This window comes from Callorhinus ursinus, unplaced genomic scaffold (genome assembly GCF_003265705.2).
Source record: "Callorhinus ursinus isolate GAN/ISIS: 27379988/994484 unplaced genomic scaffold, GSC_fseal_2.0 scaffold25, whole genome shotgun sequence".
Lineage (NCBI taxonomy): Eukaryota > Metazoa > Chordata > Mammalia > Carnivora > Otariidae > Callorhinus > Callorhinus ursinus.
In genome coordinates, this window is record NW_027397087.1 from 7450349 (window position 1) to 7466591 (window position 16243).

General features: G+C 58.8%; 2 protein-coding genes across 4 annotated transcripts in view; one reads left to right on the forward strand and one right to left on the reverse strand.

Annotated features, from left to right (window-relative positions):
- Positions 1–8435, forward strand: part of PAK6 (p21 (RAC1) activated kinase 6) — a 36505-nt gene extending 28070 nt beyond the window's left edge. For all 3 annotated transcript variants that reach the window (XM_073876789.1, XM_073876791.1, XM_073876790.1), the window contains 6 exons: positions 3437–3934; positions 4039–4172; positions 4527–4653; positions 4757–4882; positions 5379–5513; positions 6792–8435. In XM_073876789.1, coding sequence (XP_073732890.1) covers positions 3437–3934; positions 4039–4172; positions 4527–4653; positions 4757–4882; positions 5379–5513; positions 6792–6959 — 1188 coding nt within the window. In that variant the 3' untranslated portion in view covers positions 6960–8435. The remainder of the gene's footprint in view (positions 1–3436; positions 3935–4038; positions 4173–4526; positions 4654–4756; positions 4883–5378; positions 5514–6791) is intronic.
- Positions 8436–9322: 887 nt separating this feature from the next.
- Positions 9323–14554, reverse strand: ANKRD63 (ankyrin repeat domain 63). Its single transcript, XM_025884602.2, has one exon. It carries the CDS (start codon positions 13815–13817, stop codon positions 12669–12671), a length of 1149 nt encoding a protein of 382 aa, XP_025740387.1. The 5' UTR covers positions 13818–14554; the 3' UTR covers positions 9323–12668.
- Positions 14555–16243: the final 1689 nt, after the last annotated feature.

A 16243-nucleotide genomic window follows, 5' to 3' on the forward strand; every position in this document is an offset into this window, starting at 1 on the left:
CCCAGGAAGCTTGGCCTGTAGTCACTCACTTTGGCTAAACAGCAAAAGACCTCGAGCCCTGACTGGGGGCAGGGAGGCCAAAGCGCTGTAAGACCGGAACTGGGGGCATTTAGAAGTGGTTCCACTTAGAGGCAGAAAGGCTAAATCAGAAGACGTCAACAATCAGCAAACCTTGGTTAAACACCTACTGTATACCCTGTACTCTTGTTATACACCAAGGACCTCTAACAGGACCACAGCTTAGGGGTGAGGGTTCCGGCGGACCAGGCCTGAAGTCAGCCTTGCGCCTTACTACTTAGTGCCTCTGGGCAAATTACTTAACCTCTCTGAGCCTGTTTCCTTTTCGACAAATACAGACAATAATAGCACCCATGGAATGATAAAACAACCCGAAGGTCATGAGAATTAGATGAGATTATGCATTTAAGGCCCTTGTCAAAGTGGTACACCCTCAATAAATGGCTTTATTATTTTTAGAACATTAGAACATGGCCTTTGCCCCTGAGGCACTTAGATTACAGCCCCCCCAAGAGCCCACTGCTGGAGAGCCTGGCCCTGTCGCCAAGGCCCAGGAAGGGGAGATGAGGCATCATTGTAACTGCATGCCTGGCTCTTCCGATGGCTTCCCGCCCACGAAGATGTCTCCGTTTCACAAGGAACTCCAGAGCCTGTAACAACTAATTCCATCTTTTGTCCCCCTTTCTCTTTCTTGGTATGGCTTAAGAGGTTTCCTCTGGCCTTTTCTTGTGGTGACATTCAGTAAAAGCTCCCTTCTTGTGGAGACCGGCAGCAAGGCCAACAAAGGGACGCCGGAGACCAGAACCTGCTGAGGTGAAGACGGGGCCCAGCCCGACTACCTCGCATCCCATGTCCTAGGCCACACTGGAGCTGGGCTCTCGGCTGGATCCCTGCCCTTTGCCGCTTCCATCCATCCACCCACCCACCCACCCACCCACCGCACCCTTGGCCCTTGAGTTCAGCAAGCACCTGTAGCAGTGTCTCCACAGGGCCTTGACAGTGGAGGGGGAGCGAATCCCCTCCTTGGCCCCTCGGCATGGCCTGGGCTCACCTGCCCCACCCCCACCGCCCAAGCCAACTCAACCAGAGAGCAGAGACAGCCTGTGTAGGGGGCCCGAGAGGCCAGCAGGTGAAGGGAATCATTTCACAGCCTGCCTTCGACATCCAGGTGGAGAGAGGTCAAGGACTGATTAGAGCAACCTCAAGAGCAGCTCTAGATGCTTCTAGGTCCCCACATTCTGTCCAGCCCGACCCAGATGCTCAGAGAGCATGTTTTCTGTGAGCCGCGCCTTGCAGGCCAGCAGGCAACCTCTTTTAAGGGCCTTGGGGACTGCCTCGGTGACCGCATGAGGAAGTGAGCTGTGTAGGGTGCTGCCCTATGAAGCCTCTGCTCCCAGGACATGGCCTTCCAGCCTCAGGAGTGGCCGTGCTCTCTGCACCCCCAGTCCCCAGGCCTCCCACAACCTTCCTGAGGCCATGGAATCACAGAGCCCATTTGTCCAAAGCTGCTCCCAGTGTGGTCCACGGTCCTCCAGCATCAGAGCCCAGGGGCCTCGTTAAAATGCAGAGTCACTGTTCTAGGGACTTACTGAAGCAGGAATCTGTATGTTATCCAGCTTCTCAGATCACTGTGCATTGATAGGCGAGACGGGCTCAGAGAGGGTGAGCGGCCTGAGCTTCATCGCTGGTCAGAGCCTGAGCACTACTGGAATCTAGGTTGTGACCCCCACTCCAGAGGTTCCACTGCTCCACTACACAGAGTGGGGTCTATGGGTGAGGGGCAGGTGCTGGTGAAGACGTAGGCAGGTCTCTTTACTGTCCAGATGTGCTCACCGGGCAGGATAGAGTCGTCCCGGCAGTGCTGGGAGGCTCTCCTGGCTTCTTCACCGTGAAGGCTGAGCCCGAGCCAGGCAGTATGCCAGAGGCTGGTGCACACTTTGGGGTGTGCAGGCGGGGTGGGGGTGGCAGAGTCTGCCACAGCTCAGCTCTCTTCTGGCAGGGGCACTCGCATACATGTTCCCCTCTAGGCAAGATCAGGCACTGCATAAGGTGGGGTGGGCACCCTGAAGCCTGGGGAGAGGGTGCTGAAGACGTTGACAAGGTTCTGGGGTGTCCTTGGGGTGTCCTCTGCTGAAGCCTGGTAGGGTCCAAGGCCCAGACTTGGGGGCCCTCAGCCCAAGCCGAGTGCTTGAGGAGAGTTCTTGGAGGTCGATGCAGTTCTGGGGATCTGGACCAGGACCCACTGGGCAACTAGACAAGTGCCATATGATGGGTTCTGAGATGTTCTGGAAAGTTCTCTGCAGCCCCCGAAGTGTCCCTTGTTAGGTTATTTATGGCCCTTTCCAGGTGCCCCTTTTAAAATCATATAATCCCTGGGAAGAGTCATGTTGCACATTGCCAGCTCTTGGAGAGAACCCAAGGAGGGGACCCTTTCCTGCCAGGCTGGCAGGAGGGCTTGGGCCCTGAAAGGCAAGGAGCCTCAGACGCTTCAGGGCTGGGCCTTGGGCTCACTGAGGCCCAGTCTGCCACTCAGTTTCACCTTCCCTCCCGCTCCATCAGAGGCCATAAAGATAGCCCTCCTCCCTACCTTCCCTTCCATGTGAGGGTCATCAGCCAGGGGTCATGCTCGGGAGCAAGTACAGAGGCTACTCCGGGGAGCCCCTAGGAAACCTCCCTACCCCTGGCCCCGGGGCTTGAGTTAGGCTGGACCTACCCTCCTAATTCCAGATGTCTCTGGCACCAGATCCCTAGCCCAGGAGACATACCTGCGAACGCCCCAGAGGGTAACACGGTCTCTGGTCCTCTGCTGGGGACATGCTCTCACAGCATAGACATGTAGACTCCCTGCTGTCAGGCACGAGTGGGGCTATCAGATAGGGGGATAGGTCCAGCCTAACCCAAGCCCTGTGCTGGGAAGCAGTCCCAGCTGCCTTGCTGTCCACCCCCCGCCACCCCACTGCCCAGGGCCTCTTCTGCCCACATGGGCCCTTGGGTGCGAGCGCCCCAGGAATGAAGAATGCCTCTGACCCAGATTCCCCAACCACAGCCCGGCAGTACAGAGGGAAGACGGCCTCTCGGTGGCCTCCCTGGGGTCTGGCTGTCAATTACCCAGGAAGAAATACCCAGCAGAGGACACCCCAGGGACTCTGCTTTCTTCAGCTTCCCAGGCACGGCAGAGCGGATGTAAAGAGCAGCCGTTCGGACTGCTCACCTGGGAAAACGCTGGGGGCTGGGTTCCCGAGCAGGAACTTTGGCTTCAGCTCCATTTGACAGTCCTTGCCCACAGCACCTCCCCTATCTGGTCCGAAGCCCTGTGTCAGACCTGCCCCTGTCCAGAGGTCACCCCCTGCTGCTGGGAGGTCGCTGCAAACACTACCACAGCCAAACCCTTCTCTTCTTTCTCTTTCCCTCCCTGCAGCCTAACTCCTCTTTCCGACCACTGCAGAAAGACCCCCCACCAAGCCTGGTGTCCAAGGCCCAGTCCTTGCCCTCGGACCAGCCCATGGGGACCTTCAGCCCTCTGACCACCTCAGATACCAGCAGCCCCCAGAGGTCCCTCCGCACAGCGCCCGCTGCCGGCCCACCCCCAGGCCGGTCCTCCCCCGCAGGCTCCCCACGCACCAGGCAAGCCCAGATCAGCACCAGCAACCTGTACCTGCCCCAGGACCCTGCAGTGGCCAAGGGCGCCCTGGCTGGCGAGGACACAGGTGTTGTGACACATGAGCAATTCAAGGCTGCACTCAGGATGGTGGTGGACCAGGGTGACCCCCGGATGCTGCTGGACAGCTACGTAAAGATCGGCGAGGGCTCCACGGGCATCGTCTGTCTGGCCCGGGAGAAGCACTCAGGCCGCCAGGTGGCCGTCAAGATGATGGACCTCAGGAAGCAGCAGCGCAGGGAGCTGCTCTTTAATGAGGTGGGAGGAGAGGGCGGGACGTGGTGGGGCGCTTAGGGTGAACATCTGGGAGCAGGGCCGTGGGGACTGGGCCTGGCACTCAGGCACCCCCGTCTGCCCTCCAGGTGGTGATCATGCGAGACTACCAGCACCTCAACGTGGTGGAGATGTACAAGAGCTACCTGGTGGGCGAGGAGCTGTGGGTGCTTATGGAGTTCCTACAGGGCGGGGCCCTCACGGACATCGTCTCCCAAGTCAGGTGGGCAACGGGGGGCCTGGGCTCTGAGAGCTGGCTGCCCCCACCATTGTCCCGGCAGGGGGATTGGGCAGCCTCAGGCCAGGAAAACTTGGGGTGCCTGTCACATCACTGTGAGCCACCCCCTGTCCATCTGGGTTAACAGACCCAGGAGGGTTCAGGGCAGTGGGGTGGGGTCTCCAGCCTAGGTCCAGGCCCATTTCCACCAAGGCTCTGGCGTGACTGGACCCCTACACGTATTGCCCAGGAGCTGTGGGGCCCGGTCCCAGGGGCACCTAATCTGCCCAGCCCGGCTGCCCTGCAGCCCTGCCAAAGCTCACATTTTCTTCTGTCTGCGGCCTGGCCTTCCCTGTCCAGGCTGAACGAGGAGCAGATCGCCACTGTGTGCGAGGCCGTGCTGCAGGCCCTGGCTTACCTGCATGCCCAGGGTGTCATCCACCGAGACATCAAGAGTGACTCCATCCTCCTGACCCTCGATGGCAGGGTAGGGCCCTCCCCAGCCTGGCGCACCTGTGCCCCTCCCCCTGCGTCTGTGCTCCCAGCTCAGCTCACCACTCCCTGTCCCCCCACCCCCATCTCAACCACAGGTGAAACTCTCGGACTTCGGATTCTGTGCTCAGATCAGCAAAGATGTCCCTAAGAGGAAGTCCCTGGTAGGAACCCCCTACTGGATGGCTCCCGAAGTGATCTCTAGGTCTCTGTATGCGACTGAGGTAACCGGCCCTTCCATGCTTCTCCCGTCCTCCCAGAAGTTCCTATTGGGAACAAACAGCTCATGTGGCCCCTGTAGAGACACCCCTCCCCCAAATAGCCCTGGTTTTCAGATTCCCACTTAGTCAATACCCTATCCCCCTTCCCTTTGCCCGCCCCCCCACTGCCTGCTCCTGCCCGCTCTTGGATGGGTCTGCCCTCGCTTGTGGCTTTGCTGCCACAAACTCTTCCCTGAAATGCTCCTCGTGCGGCTCGTGGGCAGGGTGGGGTATGGCCAGGCTTCCCCACATCTGACGGCCATTCTCCTAGGATGGCTGATGGCTCTGTCCCTACAGTCATTGGGCACTCCTGCAGGAAGTAACTGGCCATAGGGCAGGTGGCCAGGAAGGCCAACTCACCAACGACAGCTGGGACCAGCTGCTCCTGTCCCCCTGCAATACCCTGCTACCCAGGGGCCCTACTCTGGCCAGTGGTGTCAAGGACATTCTCTTCCTACAGGTGGATATCTGGTCCCTGGGCATCATGGTGATTGAGATGGTGGACGGGGAGCCACCCTACTTCAGTGACTCCCCAGTGCAGGCCATGAAGAGGCTCCGGGACAGCCCCCCACCCAGGCTGAAAAACTCTCACAAGGTCAGTCAGTGCTCAGGGTGGACCCTGATGACCACATTCTTCCTGAGGCTGAGGGGACCAGAGCCTGGGCTCCCAGACCCACAATCTCCCTTCCACAGAAGCCAGAGTCTCCCAGAAAAGTATTGCCCAGGAGCTGTGGGGCCCGGTCCCAGGGGCACCTAATCTGCCACACGAAACCTGCAGCAAACTCCTGTGGCCACTCGGACAAGTTTCCACCTGCAGGCAATTGACAGGAGCCTGAGAGAAGGGAAAGCAAGGCTGCCAGGAAACCCTGATGTCCTGGGGAGGAATCTAGAGAAGCTAACTGAGCAGGAGCCCCTCCACTCCCTCTGTCAGGGGAGCCGTACCATGGCACGGTGTTCCAGTCTAGCTCAGCAAATTGGCTTGTCCTCCATCCTGACCACATCTGAGCCACGGGTTTTCCTTTAAAACCAGTGTGTGTGTGCACATTTAACCCTTTTCTGCCAAATCCACCCAAACCCACAGGTCTTACCAGTGGACAGCCCCTGCTGGTGGCCTGGTAGAACAGGGCGGCTAATGGCACTGCCATCTGGTGGCCAGAGTGAGAAATGTCCCAGAGGGTTGAAACGCAGTCCCTAAATGATAAAATACTTCTGGGGCCCCAACACAGCCGGATAGGAGGACAGTCAGGAAGCACCTTCCCAGACAACTGGTCCTTGGAGCCTGCACTGCCAGCCCCAGGACCAACACATAGGGGAGATTTCCAATTGGCTAATTCCCCAGAGGAGGTAGCCTTCTGCAACAGCCCAAGACTTAGCCTTATCCCAAGATACCGGCTCAAAATGAACCAAGATAAGCCCTTGACTTAGACTCCAAGGCTTAGAGCATTAAAGAAATCTCCCTTGTCAGGTCTCACTTTGCTCTTTTCTATTTTTCAAGACACTTCATCCCTGGCCTCTTTTTTGATCTTCACTAAAGACAGGGCAAGCACATTTTATCATTAGCCCATTGGGCAGATAAGAAAACTGAGGTCTAGAGAAAATTGCAACTTGTCAAAGATCAGGGATAGACCTAGGACTGGATCGCTAATACCAATCCCATGCCCCTTCCACAGAGCCACAGAGCCTGAAGGCTGAGAGCCTCCGGCAGCAGGGTGGGGATTACCTGATAATCTGAAAAGTCCTGAGCCTGGGAGCTGCCAGGAAGTAAGAAACAAGAGAATTCAAGACCTTCAAAAGATGGTGGGGCCTGGCAGAAGAGTCACCCCAAAGTGACTGCATGCGGTGGCTTCCACTCAGTGCTGCCCTGTCTCCACAGGTCTCCCCAGTGCTTCGAGATTTCCTGGAACGGATGCTGGTGCGGGACCCGCAGGAGAGAGCCACGGCTCAGGAGCTCCTGGACCACCCTTTCCTGCTGCAGACGGGGCTGCCCGAGTGCCTGGTGCCCCTGATCCAGCTCTACCGCAAGCAGACCTCCACCTGCTGAGCCCACCCCCAGAGCGCACCTGCCACCTCTGCCCGCAGGCAGGGGACACTGGGCAGCCAGCCTGCCGGCAGGGCCTGCCTGCCTCATTCTCTCAGTATTCTCTCCAAAGATTGAATGTGAAACCCCACCCACACCCTCCTGCCCTTCAGCCCACTGGGCCAGGCCGGACCTGCCCCTTGGTCTCTCTCCCTCCCAAGAGAGTCCCCAGTTGCCTTTGGGATGATGGAGACCCTTCTACAGGATGACCCTTTGTTATTTGCACAGGGATATTTCTAAGAAACATGGAGACCAGCACTCCTGGCCACTGTGGCCAACCCAGCAGAAAAAGCTGCTGTTTTTTAAAGGTAGTTGTGCACTAGCATCCCAGGCCACCCAAGAGGGCAGACTGCCTGTCTTCACCAGGATACTTGCTGTTCTCAGCTCCAGCTCTAAACCCTGGGGTCTCAAGAGGGCCACAGGGAAGGTTTCTACTGCCTGAAGCTGTCTTCCTCCCTCGTGTCTGACTTCCCGAAGGTACAGTCCGACCTGCACCTGCTTCCCAACCCACCTGCGCTGACATCACTCTCCCTGCACAGCCTGCCCTGAAGTGTGAACAGCCTGCTCGCAGGCCAGGGAAGGAGGAGGAGCGTTTTTTCTGGGAGAAAGAGAAAGAACGGAGTTAGTGGTAAACGTGGTCTTACTTTACAGGATGGAGAGAACATCTCGTGTGTGTGTGTGTGTGTGTGTGTGTGTGTAAGTGGCAGACGGTCACCCCGACAGCCTGGCTCCCTTCAGGTCACCCACGGCCAGCAATAAGGCTTCTCCATCCTTTCTGCCACTAAGTTCTACTCTGAAGGGACCTGCTTTCGTGGCCTGGCTTCCCACCTCCCAAATGTCTCTTGTTCCTACCTGACCAGCGAAGAGATCTGCGTTGAGTCTAGTGCATCCAAGGGGCTTGGCAGATTTCTGAGTTTCACCTATACTGTGGGGTCTCAGAGCCAGAGACAGGAATGGTGAGGGAACAGACTTTGTTTTGCCTGTGAGCTTCATCTCAATAACCAGGTCATCAAGGACCCGTTCTTTCAAAATCCTGGTCTGGGGGGTGGGGGGTGAACCATCTCCTGGGGTCCCATCCTGTCAAGAAAATGGGCACCCCCTTTGTGCAAACCTATCGGCCCTCGCTGCCTCTTCAGACACCTGTCTCCTTGCCCCCCTTCCCCCCGCACCTTCAGGGATGTTGTGAGTCAGGGAATCCAGGGAAGAACTCCAGGTGTCAGGACCCTATCTAGATAATATTTTTAGATTCCTCTGCTCCCTAGTGGCCTGCTTTGGGGCCAAAAATAAATTGCAAGGACTTTTTTAAGGGTCAGAGTTTTAAAAACAAAAGCATCTTCCCTAGAAACTTTTGTGAATTGTTTGCACTTGTGCCTGTTTTAAATTAAACTAAGTGTTCAAAACCTCTGGGCTCTTGTGTCTGAGAATGGAGCCAGGCTGTCTTCAAGCCGGACACCCTGCAGTGGGTGTCTGGTGTGCCCCCCCCCCCCCCCGGCAACATGAACTCCCCAGCAGTCACTCAAGCCCACAGAAAACCCAGCTCCCTGGTGGCACGTGGGCCCCTGAGGGCAGATAAGGAGGGAAACAGGAAGTGAAAGGCCCTCGGAGCTGAAAGAGCTGAGAAAGAGACAGAGCTCTCCTTCCCAGGGGAGCAGAACCCAGCCAGGAAAGCCCGGGGCCATGTGCTGTGCTTGCTGGCACACAGGAGCTCTGGGGGCAGCCACCGGGGCTGATGACCACTTTCTGCATCAGTGTCTCGTATCCCTTTTGCTTCACACTCCAGGGCAAGTCAGAGGCTGCCCTCCCCACTGCTGTCCATAGGAAGTGGCTGGAGGCTGCTTCCAGGGAGAAAGCAGTCTCTGTTTCATTTCTCAGAACTGAGGGGTTAAGAAGGAGCAGTGCCGTGGCTGGAAATCAAGGGACCTTGGTCGTAGTCCTGCGGGGAGGGGAGGTGGATGGAATTCTCTTTCAGCTTCTAGCTCTGACTCTGATTCCAGCACTGCCTTCCCGAGAGCTCATCCTGTCCCCCAGCCCAGGGCTCACGGAACCCTCTCAACCAGCACCCAGGAGTCGTGCAGACTTTCTCCTGCTCCCCGCAGCAGTCCCACCCGGACAGCCGCCCTGGTCGGAGGGTCCTAGTCCCACCAACTCAGTCCAAAGCCGTACCCAAGTCCTGCCTTCAGGACGCAGCCACAGTGCCCAGTGGGAGAGGCAGGGATGGAGGCTGATGGAAGGCGGAAGCTTTGCGGGAAGCAAGCACACCCTTCTGCGGCTCCAGAGGGAGCCCAGAATCAGGAGCCGCTGGTAAGGCAAAGAGAGGCCAGTTCTTGCAACTGAATAATACTGGATTTATTAACTATTCTGAGTTCTAATAGTCCTTCCACCACACAGTGTCATTCCAAAAGCATGTGTGTATGTCATTTAGCCTCCCACACAGACTAGTTCTGAGCTTGATGTTAGGGTACCGAGATCCAGTGGCCTGGGTGATTCTTCACAACGATGAAAGCAACAAGAGTTGGAAAAGAAAACTGTTTAGAAAAGTCTCTTCTAAAGTGGAGTGAGCTTGAGAGGACCCCAGCCTCAAAGCCCTGGGGCTGACAATGACAAGGAAGTGCGAAATATGGGCGACATATGGTGACATACAGAGAAGTTCTGCACAGAGCTGGGGAAATCTGCAAGAACGGCAAGTCAGTCAAACACAATTCAGTGCAGACAGGAAAGATCTGTTGTGGTTTTTAAGAAACATTGCTTTCAACCACCAAGCCCTTGGCAACTCGGTGGAGAGGAGCCCTCACGGTTGTTTACTCAATAAGGAGGGCCCTGGGGTGACAATGAACCAGAAAGCCACAGGTCAGCGACATTTGAAAGATGACAGCACCTTCTGCCATCTGTTCAACCCAGACCTTATGGTGTTCTGAAGAAGCCAAACACTTGTATCCTTACACCATTAAAAAACTCTGTGAAAATTAAACACAGAAAGGGACTAAGTGAGCAAGCAGGGGTCAGAAAAAAAGGAATTTGTACTTGGGATGTCCAATTATCCCCCATCCCACCCCAGATCCGCTCCCTCTGGCTTTTCAGGTGCTTCTGTATTGTTCCACCACCCAGACAGTGGGACTGAGGAGAGGCAGGTGTGTGGGGAGAAAGGAGTAGGGGGAGGGCAACCCCCCCCAAAAGAAAACAAATTTCATCAGAGGAAAACAGTGCAGGGGCGCCTGGGTGGCTCAGATGGTTAAGCGTCTGTCTGCGGCTCAGGTCACAATCCCAGGGTCCTGGGATTGAGCCCCACATCGGGCTCCCTGCTCAGTGGGGGGCCTGCTTCTTCCCCTCCCTCTGCTTCTCCCCCTGCTCATATTCTCTCTCTCTCTCTATCTCTGTGACTCAAATGAATAAAAAAACCTTAAACAAAAAAAAAAGGGAAAACAGTGCAGCTTCAGAAATTACAAACAAGGAGTTGGAGACTCCTGTTTTTCAGAACAGAGCAGGAGCTCTATGGACATGGGAGCCCTAACTTGGAAGATCTTGGGGTCCTTAGTGAAGAAGGGTCTGGGCTCCTGCTCCTCCAAATCCGAGTTGTTGTTGTTTTTTGTTTTTTGTTTTTTTGCTTATTGTCCCTCACTTCACTGCTGGGAAATGACTTCAAGTATCCGGATTTAACATACGACAAGAGGAAGAGGATTCCATGGGTAAATGCACACGGAGAAGTACATTGCGGTGATCCCAAGTAAAACCCGAAGTCTAAACTCTGAGCCAGGGCGCCGCGAGGAAAGCTCAGCGCTGCCACCAGGGGGCACCAGAGATCACGTCCAGTGTGGGGTTGGGGGGGAGAGGGCGCGGCCTTGCAGACCTCAGAGGGGTGGAAGGATTGGGGAGGTGTCTGACACCTGCACCAGGCCCGCTCACCTCCAGGACCAGTTTCTCAGCACAGATCATTCTCGCTCTTGGAAGTTCCCTTAGAGTTACTGGTGAGAAACCTTCCGTTCTGCAAAGGCATATAGATCGACGTCTTGAAAAGACCCCACCTCAGACGGGTGAGGCGCCGCACGCTCAACCTTCGGGGTTCACAAAAAGAGACCCCCAAGCGCCAACGATCCCGCGGGCTGGACGCACAGATACCTGTGCTAGCGCTTCCGCAGGGTCCTGGGGCACGCGATCGCTAGACCCGCTAGAACTCTCCCTCCCCCCCGCCCCCACACACTTCTTAGGTCCGCACAAAGAGGAGGGCAGGGAGGGAGGGGAAGAGGAAGGACCAGGCCGGGAAAGGGCATTTAACCACCTCCCCGCGGTGGCCTCTGATTCATTAATCTGCCCAGTAATGAAGCTGGGCGGGACCTGAGTCCCACGCGCGGGGGCAGAGGCAGGGGTCCTTGGTCTCGACCTCCAGCATCCGTCATCCGCCCTGCCCTCCATTAACGGCCCAGCGAGAAGCAGGAGCCCTTTAACAGCCCCCTTCCAGCTCTCGCAGGAGTTTGATGTAATTTAAACCCGGACCTGCGGCTCGTGTGGGCTTCCCGACTCCCGCGCGCCGCCGTTTAACGTGGCAAACACTTCAGTCAATTATCCCCCTCGCAGAGCTTCTATTTAAAGAGACATTGTCAGGTTCTTAAGCCTCGGATCAGACCCGCTGCTTTCTGCTTCATATACAAAGACTCAAAACACGAGTTCTTTGAGGATTGGAAGAAATACAATTAAACCAAGCCTTCGCAACCATTCCACCCTGCCGGAGCACCCACGTGCGGGCCGGGGGAGCTGGGAGGTGGTGGGGGCGGGGAAGTGCCAAGTCCTTTCCATTTCAGGCTCTAAGAGTGAGAGGAAATAAGGCTGGGCCCTGAGGGGCGAGACCTCAAAGATAAAACTCAAATGCAGCTGAGCTGAAGCTCGGCTCAGGTGCTGGGAGCTGGGCTCAGTAGCTGTTGCTGTAGGGCAATGACCCCACATCATCAGTGAAGTTGAAAACTGGGTCTGCGGAGCTGGAATTACCCAGAAGCTATTTCAGGGGACAACTAGCCTTCAATACCAGGGCCTCTGCCACCCCTAAATATGCTCTCATTTTCTTGAGGCAGGAGTTTCTCCCCAGAAAAAACTTAACCTCCAGATTCCTTCCTAATCAGCCCTCCTGTCCAGAAGGGCTCAAAGGCTGGTCTCCTTGCTCTCCTTCTCCAACACTTAACAGGAAGGGACACTTTGGTGGCATGCAACATTGCCAGCCACATCACTAGGCAGAGGGGGGAGGCTAGGCCTTTTTTCTACAAGTCAACTCTTCGGCTGTCTGGCTGCCAGGGTGTGGGAAACTGGTAAGGAGGAGGTGACCCAGCAGGAGTCGGCAAGACTCAGAACTGAGCCTTAGGGCTCAGAGTAGGGGGTCCATCTTCCTGGCTGAAAGGCTGTAGCCTATAGAACCAGTCTTCTACTCCTCCCCTCCAGGACAGGAAAGGTAGGCTATAGGGACAGTGAGAGACCTAGGCAGGGAATACCAACAAGCACACACACACAAAAGAAATAAAATAGGGGTTCTTTTCAGAGAGAGAATTGGTAGGGGTCTGGCCTGGGCAGTGGGGACAGGTTCTGGGATCACAGGCCAGGAAACTGCCAGGAAAGTGAGGGACCTGGAAAAAAGAAATCCCAGGGGAGGAGAGACATAAGAGGAGGGGACACAGGGCTCAACCTCGACGCTATTTACCGCTGAGCGTGCAGCACCACGGCCTCCGTGCCCACCTGCCAAGGCTGAGGCCCAGGCACCGAGGGGGGCAGAGCATTGGCCTCTAACTCCGCGCCGCTCTCGGGCCCTGATGCCTCCCCGACCAGGCTGGGGATGTCTGGAGCGGTGGAGCGTCGACGCAAACCCAAACGGCCAGAGCCGGGGCCGCCCTCCGGGTGGGGGCTAAGGCCAATGGGGGCTTGCACTAAGGCCGGAGGCGCTCCCTCCAGGACCTCCTGCGAACGCCACCGCCCGGTCCCTGAAGACTGGGGCGAGTGTGGTCGAGCCATCAGGGCTCCCGCCCGCAGCCGAGCCGCTTCCTCCTCGGTTACAGCACCCAGCGCCAGGCTCATGCTTCGGCCCAGCTCGGGCCTCTCGCTGCCCTGTGCTCGGTGCCGGCCCGAGCCCTTGCCCCCTGACCCAGCCTCGTCGCCGTGACCGTGGCCGCCGGCCGCTCGCGCAAAGCGCGCCAGGAGAGGCCGAGGTAAGCGGCGGGGGCTGGGTCGTCGGCGCTCCGGGCTGGGCGCGGGAGCCGGACGGCCAGGGGGGCTGTCGGAGTTGGAGCCCCGGGCCGCGGCGGCTGCGGCCGCGCGGCCCCAGGGCCCGGTGAGGGCTTGCACGCAGGTCCCGTGGCCGCGGGCGGCTGCCAGCTGCAACGCCGTGAGACCCGCTCGGTTGGTGCGGTCGAGGCGCAGGCCGAGGCGGCGGAAAGAGCGCACCAGGAACTCGAGCACCGCCCCATGGCCGCACGCCGCCGCCCACATCACTGGGCTGTTGCCCGCCGAGTCGGCCGCCTCGGGGTCGCCGCTGAACTGCACCAACAGCTGCACCGCGTCCAGGTGGCCGCGCTCGCACGCCAGGCTGAGTGCCGTGCGGCCGCGCTCGTCCCGCAGGTTCACGGCCGCACCCTGCTCCAGCAGTAGCCGCACGAAGCGCGCGCGCAGCGCGGGGTCCGGCAGCCCCACCGCCACCATGAGCGGCGTGCGACCCTGCTCCGCGCGGCAGTCGATGATGCTGCGGTCCAGCGCATCCAGTACAAAGCGGGCCAGGTGCACTTTGCCCGCCTGCATGGCTTCCAGAAAGGTGCGCGTACCCGCTCGGGGGCACAGGTCCTTGGGCTTGAGCATGGCCCCAGCCGCCGCTCCGAGGCGGCCCAGCAGCTCCGCACGGGGGCGCCCCTGTTCCCGCGCCCCGCCGGGCTCTGGGCCCCGCTGGTGCTCTGGTGTGGCTCCCTCCGCGCGTGGGCAGCTGCAGCCGAGGGTCCTGTCGTTCCCACTCTTGTGCCCCAGCGGCTCCCGTTTCCCCGCCGCTCCTGGGCCGCACGCCTGGTGTCTCGCAGCTCCTTCCCTGGGCTTCCCGCCTGGAGGTGTAGGTTGCTCGCTACTCTGGGCTCTGCGCCTGGCCCGCCACGAGACTACGGGAACCAAAGCTCGGCCCCCTCCTGTTTGTCCCGCTGTTTCCCGCGTGTCCGGTGCCCCTCCGTCCCTTGTGGCTTGGTGCCGCGCCACTCACCCGCACCCGGGGCAGCCCCCGCTCCCCTGATGAGACGGTGGCGCCCGCCGAGCGCGCCTGCCTCCAGCCCTGGCGGGGCGCGCCGCTCCTCAAGCTGCTGGCGCCGCTCCTCCGCCTCCTCCCCGCTCGCGGGGGCCGGGCCACACCGGGGCGCCTGCTCCTTACTTGGGGGGCTCAGCGGCGCGGGAGCCGCCGCCCGCCTGCGTATCTGGCTTTATAGCCTCGGGGGTCTCCATGGCAATGGCTGCCCTGGAAGCAGGCTGAGCCTTACCGGCAGGAACGCACCAGGCGGGAGAGACCGCCCCTGACCCCCACCCCTTCGTGGGCCACGAAGTCGGGGAGCGGCTCCTCCTCCGCGCTCCCCTGGGGCTGCCGCGGCGGTTGCGGGGCGGGGGCGGCGGCTGCTCGCTGGGGGCCGCATGCACCAGGCCAGGCCAAGCCCAAAGTCACAGTCGTCTCTTCTCGTCTCCCCGCCCTCCGCCCCTACCGGAGTCGGTGCCCTCGGCTCATGAGAAACTTAGGACCTCGGGCCCGTCGGGGAAGACGGAGGCCCGCCTCCAGCGGTCCAGGTGGAAGGAAACGGGACCCCACGAGGGCAGAACTGGACCATAAGCGAGCTGGAAGGCGGCGGCGAAAAGCGAAAGGGGAGTAATTGGCGGGGGCGGGGGGGGGGGGTACCTGCGCTGCGCGCGGGGTGGGGGGCGCTTATTCTGGCTGAGAACTGCCACTCGAAGTGTAGCGAATCACGCACTCACACACAATTGTTCCTCCCGCACACGCTCACTCGGAGCGGGGGTGTGGGGGGGTAGACTGCGCCCTCCAATCTCCGACGTCTCCAGCCCCGACCACGCGCCGGAGCTCCAGCTCCCGGCGGCTGACAGGCAGGCGGAGCGGAGACGCGGCGGCCAGGACGGGCGCCTGGGGATTCGAGAGCGCTGCAGCCACGTTAACAACGCCCCCGCGCCGCCTCCCCGCCGCTTCGGGGCCGGCCGCCACCCCGGAAAATGTGAGAGAGCTACGCAAGGCTCCCCTACGGTTCTCGTCTCCCTCCGAAGCACAAACCCACCCCCGGACCCCCGGGCTCTGATTCTGACTGCTAGCTGACCCCTTTGGAAGGGAAGGAGAAGAGAGCGGGAGTCACTAGGGTGTGGAAAACCTGCGGCATCCCCTATCCCTCCTGAGGTGGGGGGCGGTGGTGCTCAGGCCTCGGTTGAGGGGAGTCAGGGCTCCTCAGAGCCGCCGGGGTGGGGGGCAAGGGTAAGTGTCTCGGGGTGGAATGAAGATTTGTGAAGTGTAAAGAAGTGAATCAGTTATCAACTCCAGAATTTACTGAGACTTTTCATGAGCCAGGCATTGTGTTCCTAGCTGTAGGAAATACCGAAGCAGAAGCTCAGTTCTGGATAGAAGAGACCTTCCCCCTCAAGCAGGAAGACAAGACCAGGACAAAAAAGTAGAGGCTATCAGCTCAGGGCGGAATACATCTGTGAAATACAAACAAAACCAAGACAGTGCTTAGAGGAAAAGGTAGAGTTGGGTGTGAGGGGCTCCCAGGTAGTCTGAAGCTAGGACTCTGCAGGTGGTCTTCAGGGATGTGGGGGATCTGGCTGCGTGGAAGTAAGGAAGACATTCCAGACAGGGTTACTGAGGCAAGGACATGGAAGCAAGAAAAACACCTCCAGGGGACAGTACTGAGGGCTGCTTTACCAAGTACCTTCCTGCGGAAGATTGGAAATGAGGGGAATAATAAAGCTGCCCTGAGCCTGGGCAGAGCCATGATTAGATGGTTTGCAACAGGAGCCGTCTGGGGAAAGGTTCTGGACAAGAAGAGGATTTGCCTCTGGGAAGGAGACAGTGGGCCCAGATGGGTGAGTGGCAAAGTGCACACAGGGCCCTGCACTCCAGGCTTCTTGCCTTTCTCCAGCTCCTAGACTTCAGGGATGGCCACCTGGCATCCTGGGCCCAGCCACGAGCAGGGGCCCCCACTTCCTCCATTCTGGGGTGGTGGTGCCTGTGATGTATATACTGTATATACTGTCAAGCC

Bases quoted from the DNA above. Each gene is read 5' to 3' on its own strand.
- ANKRD63 (XM_025884602.2), bottom strand. From the start codon at position 13,817: ATGCTCAAGCCCAAGGACCTGTGCCCCCGAGCGGGTACGCGCACCTTT.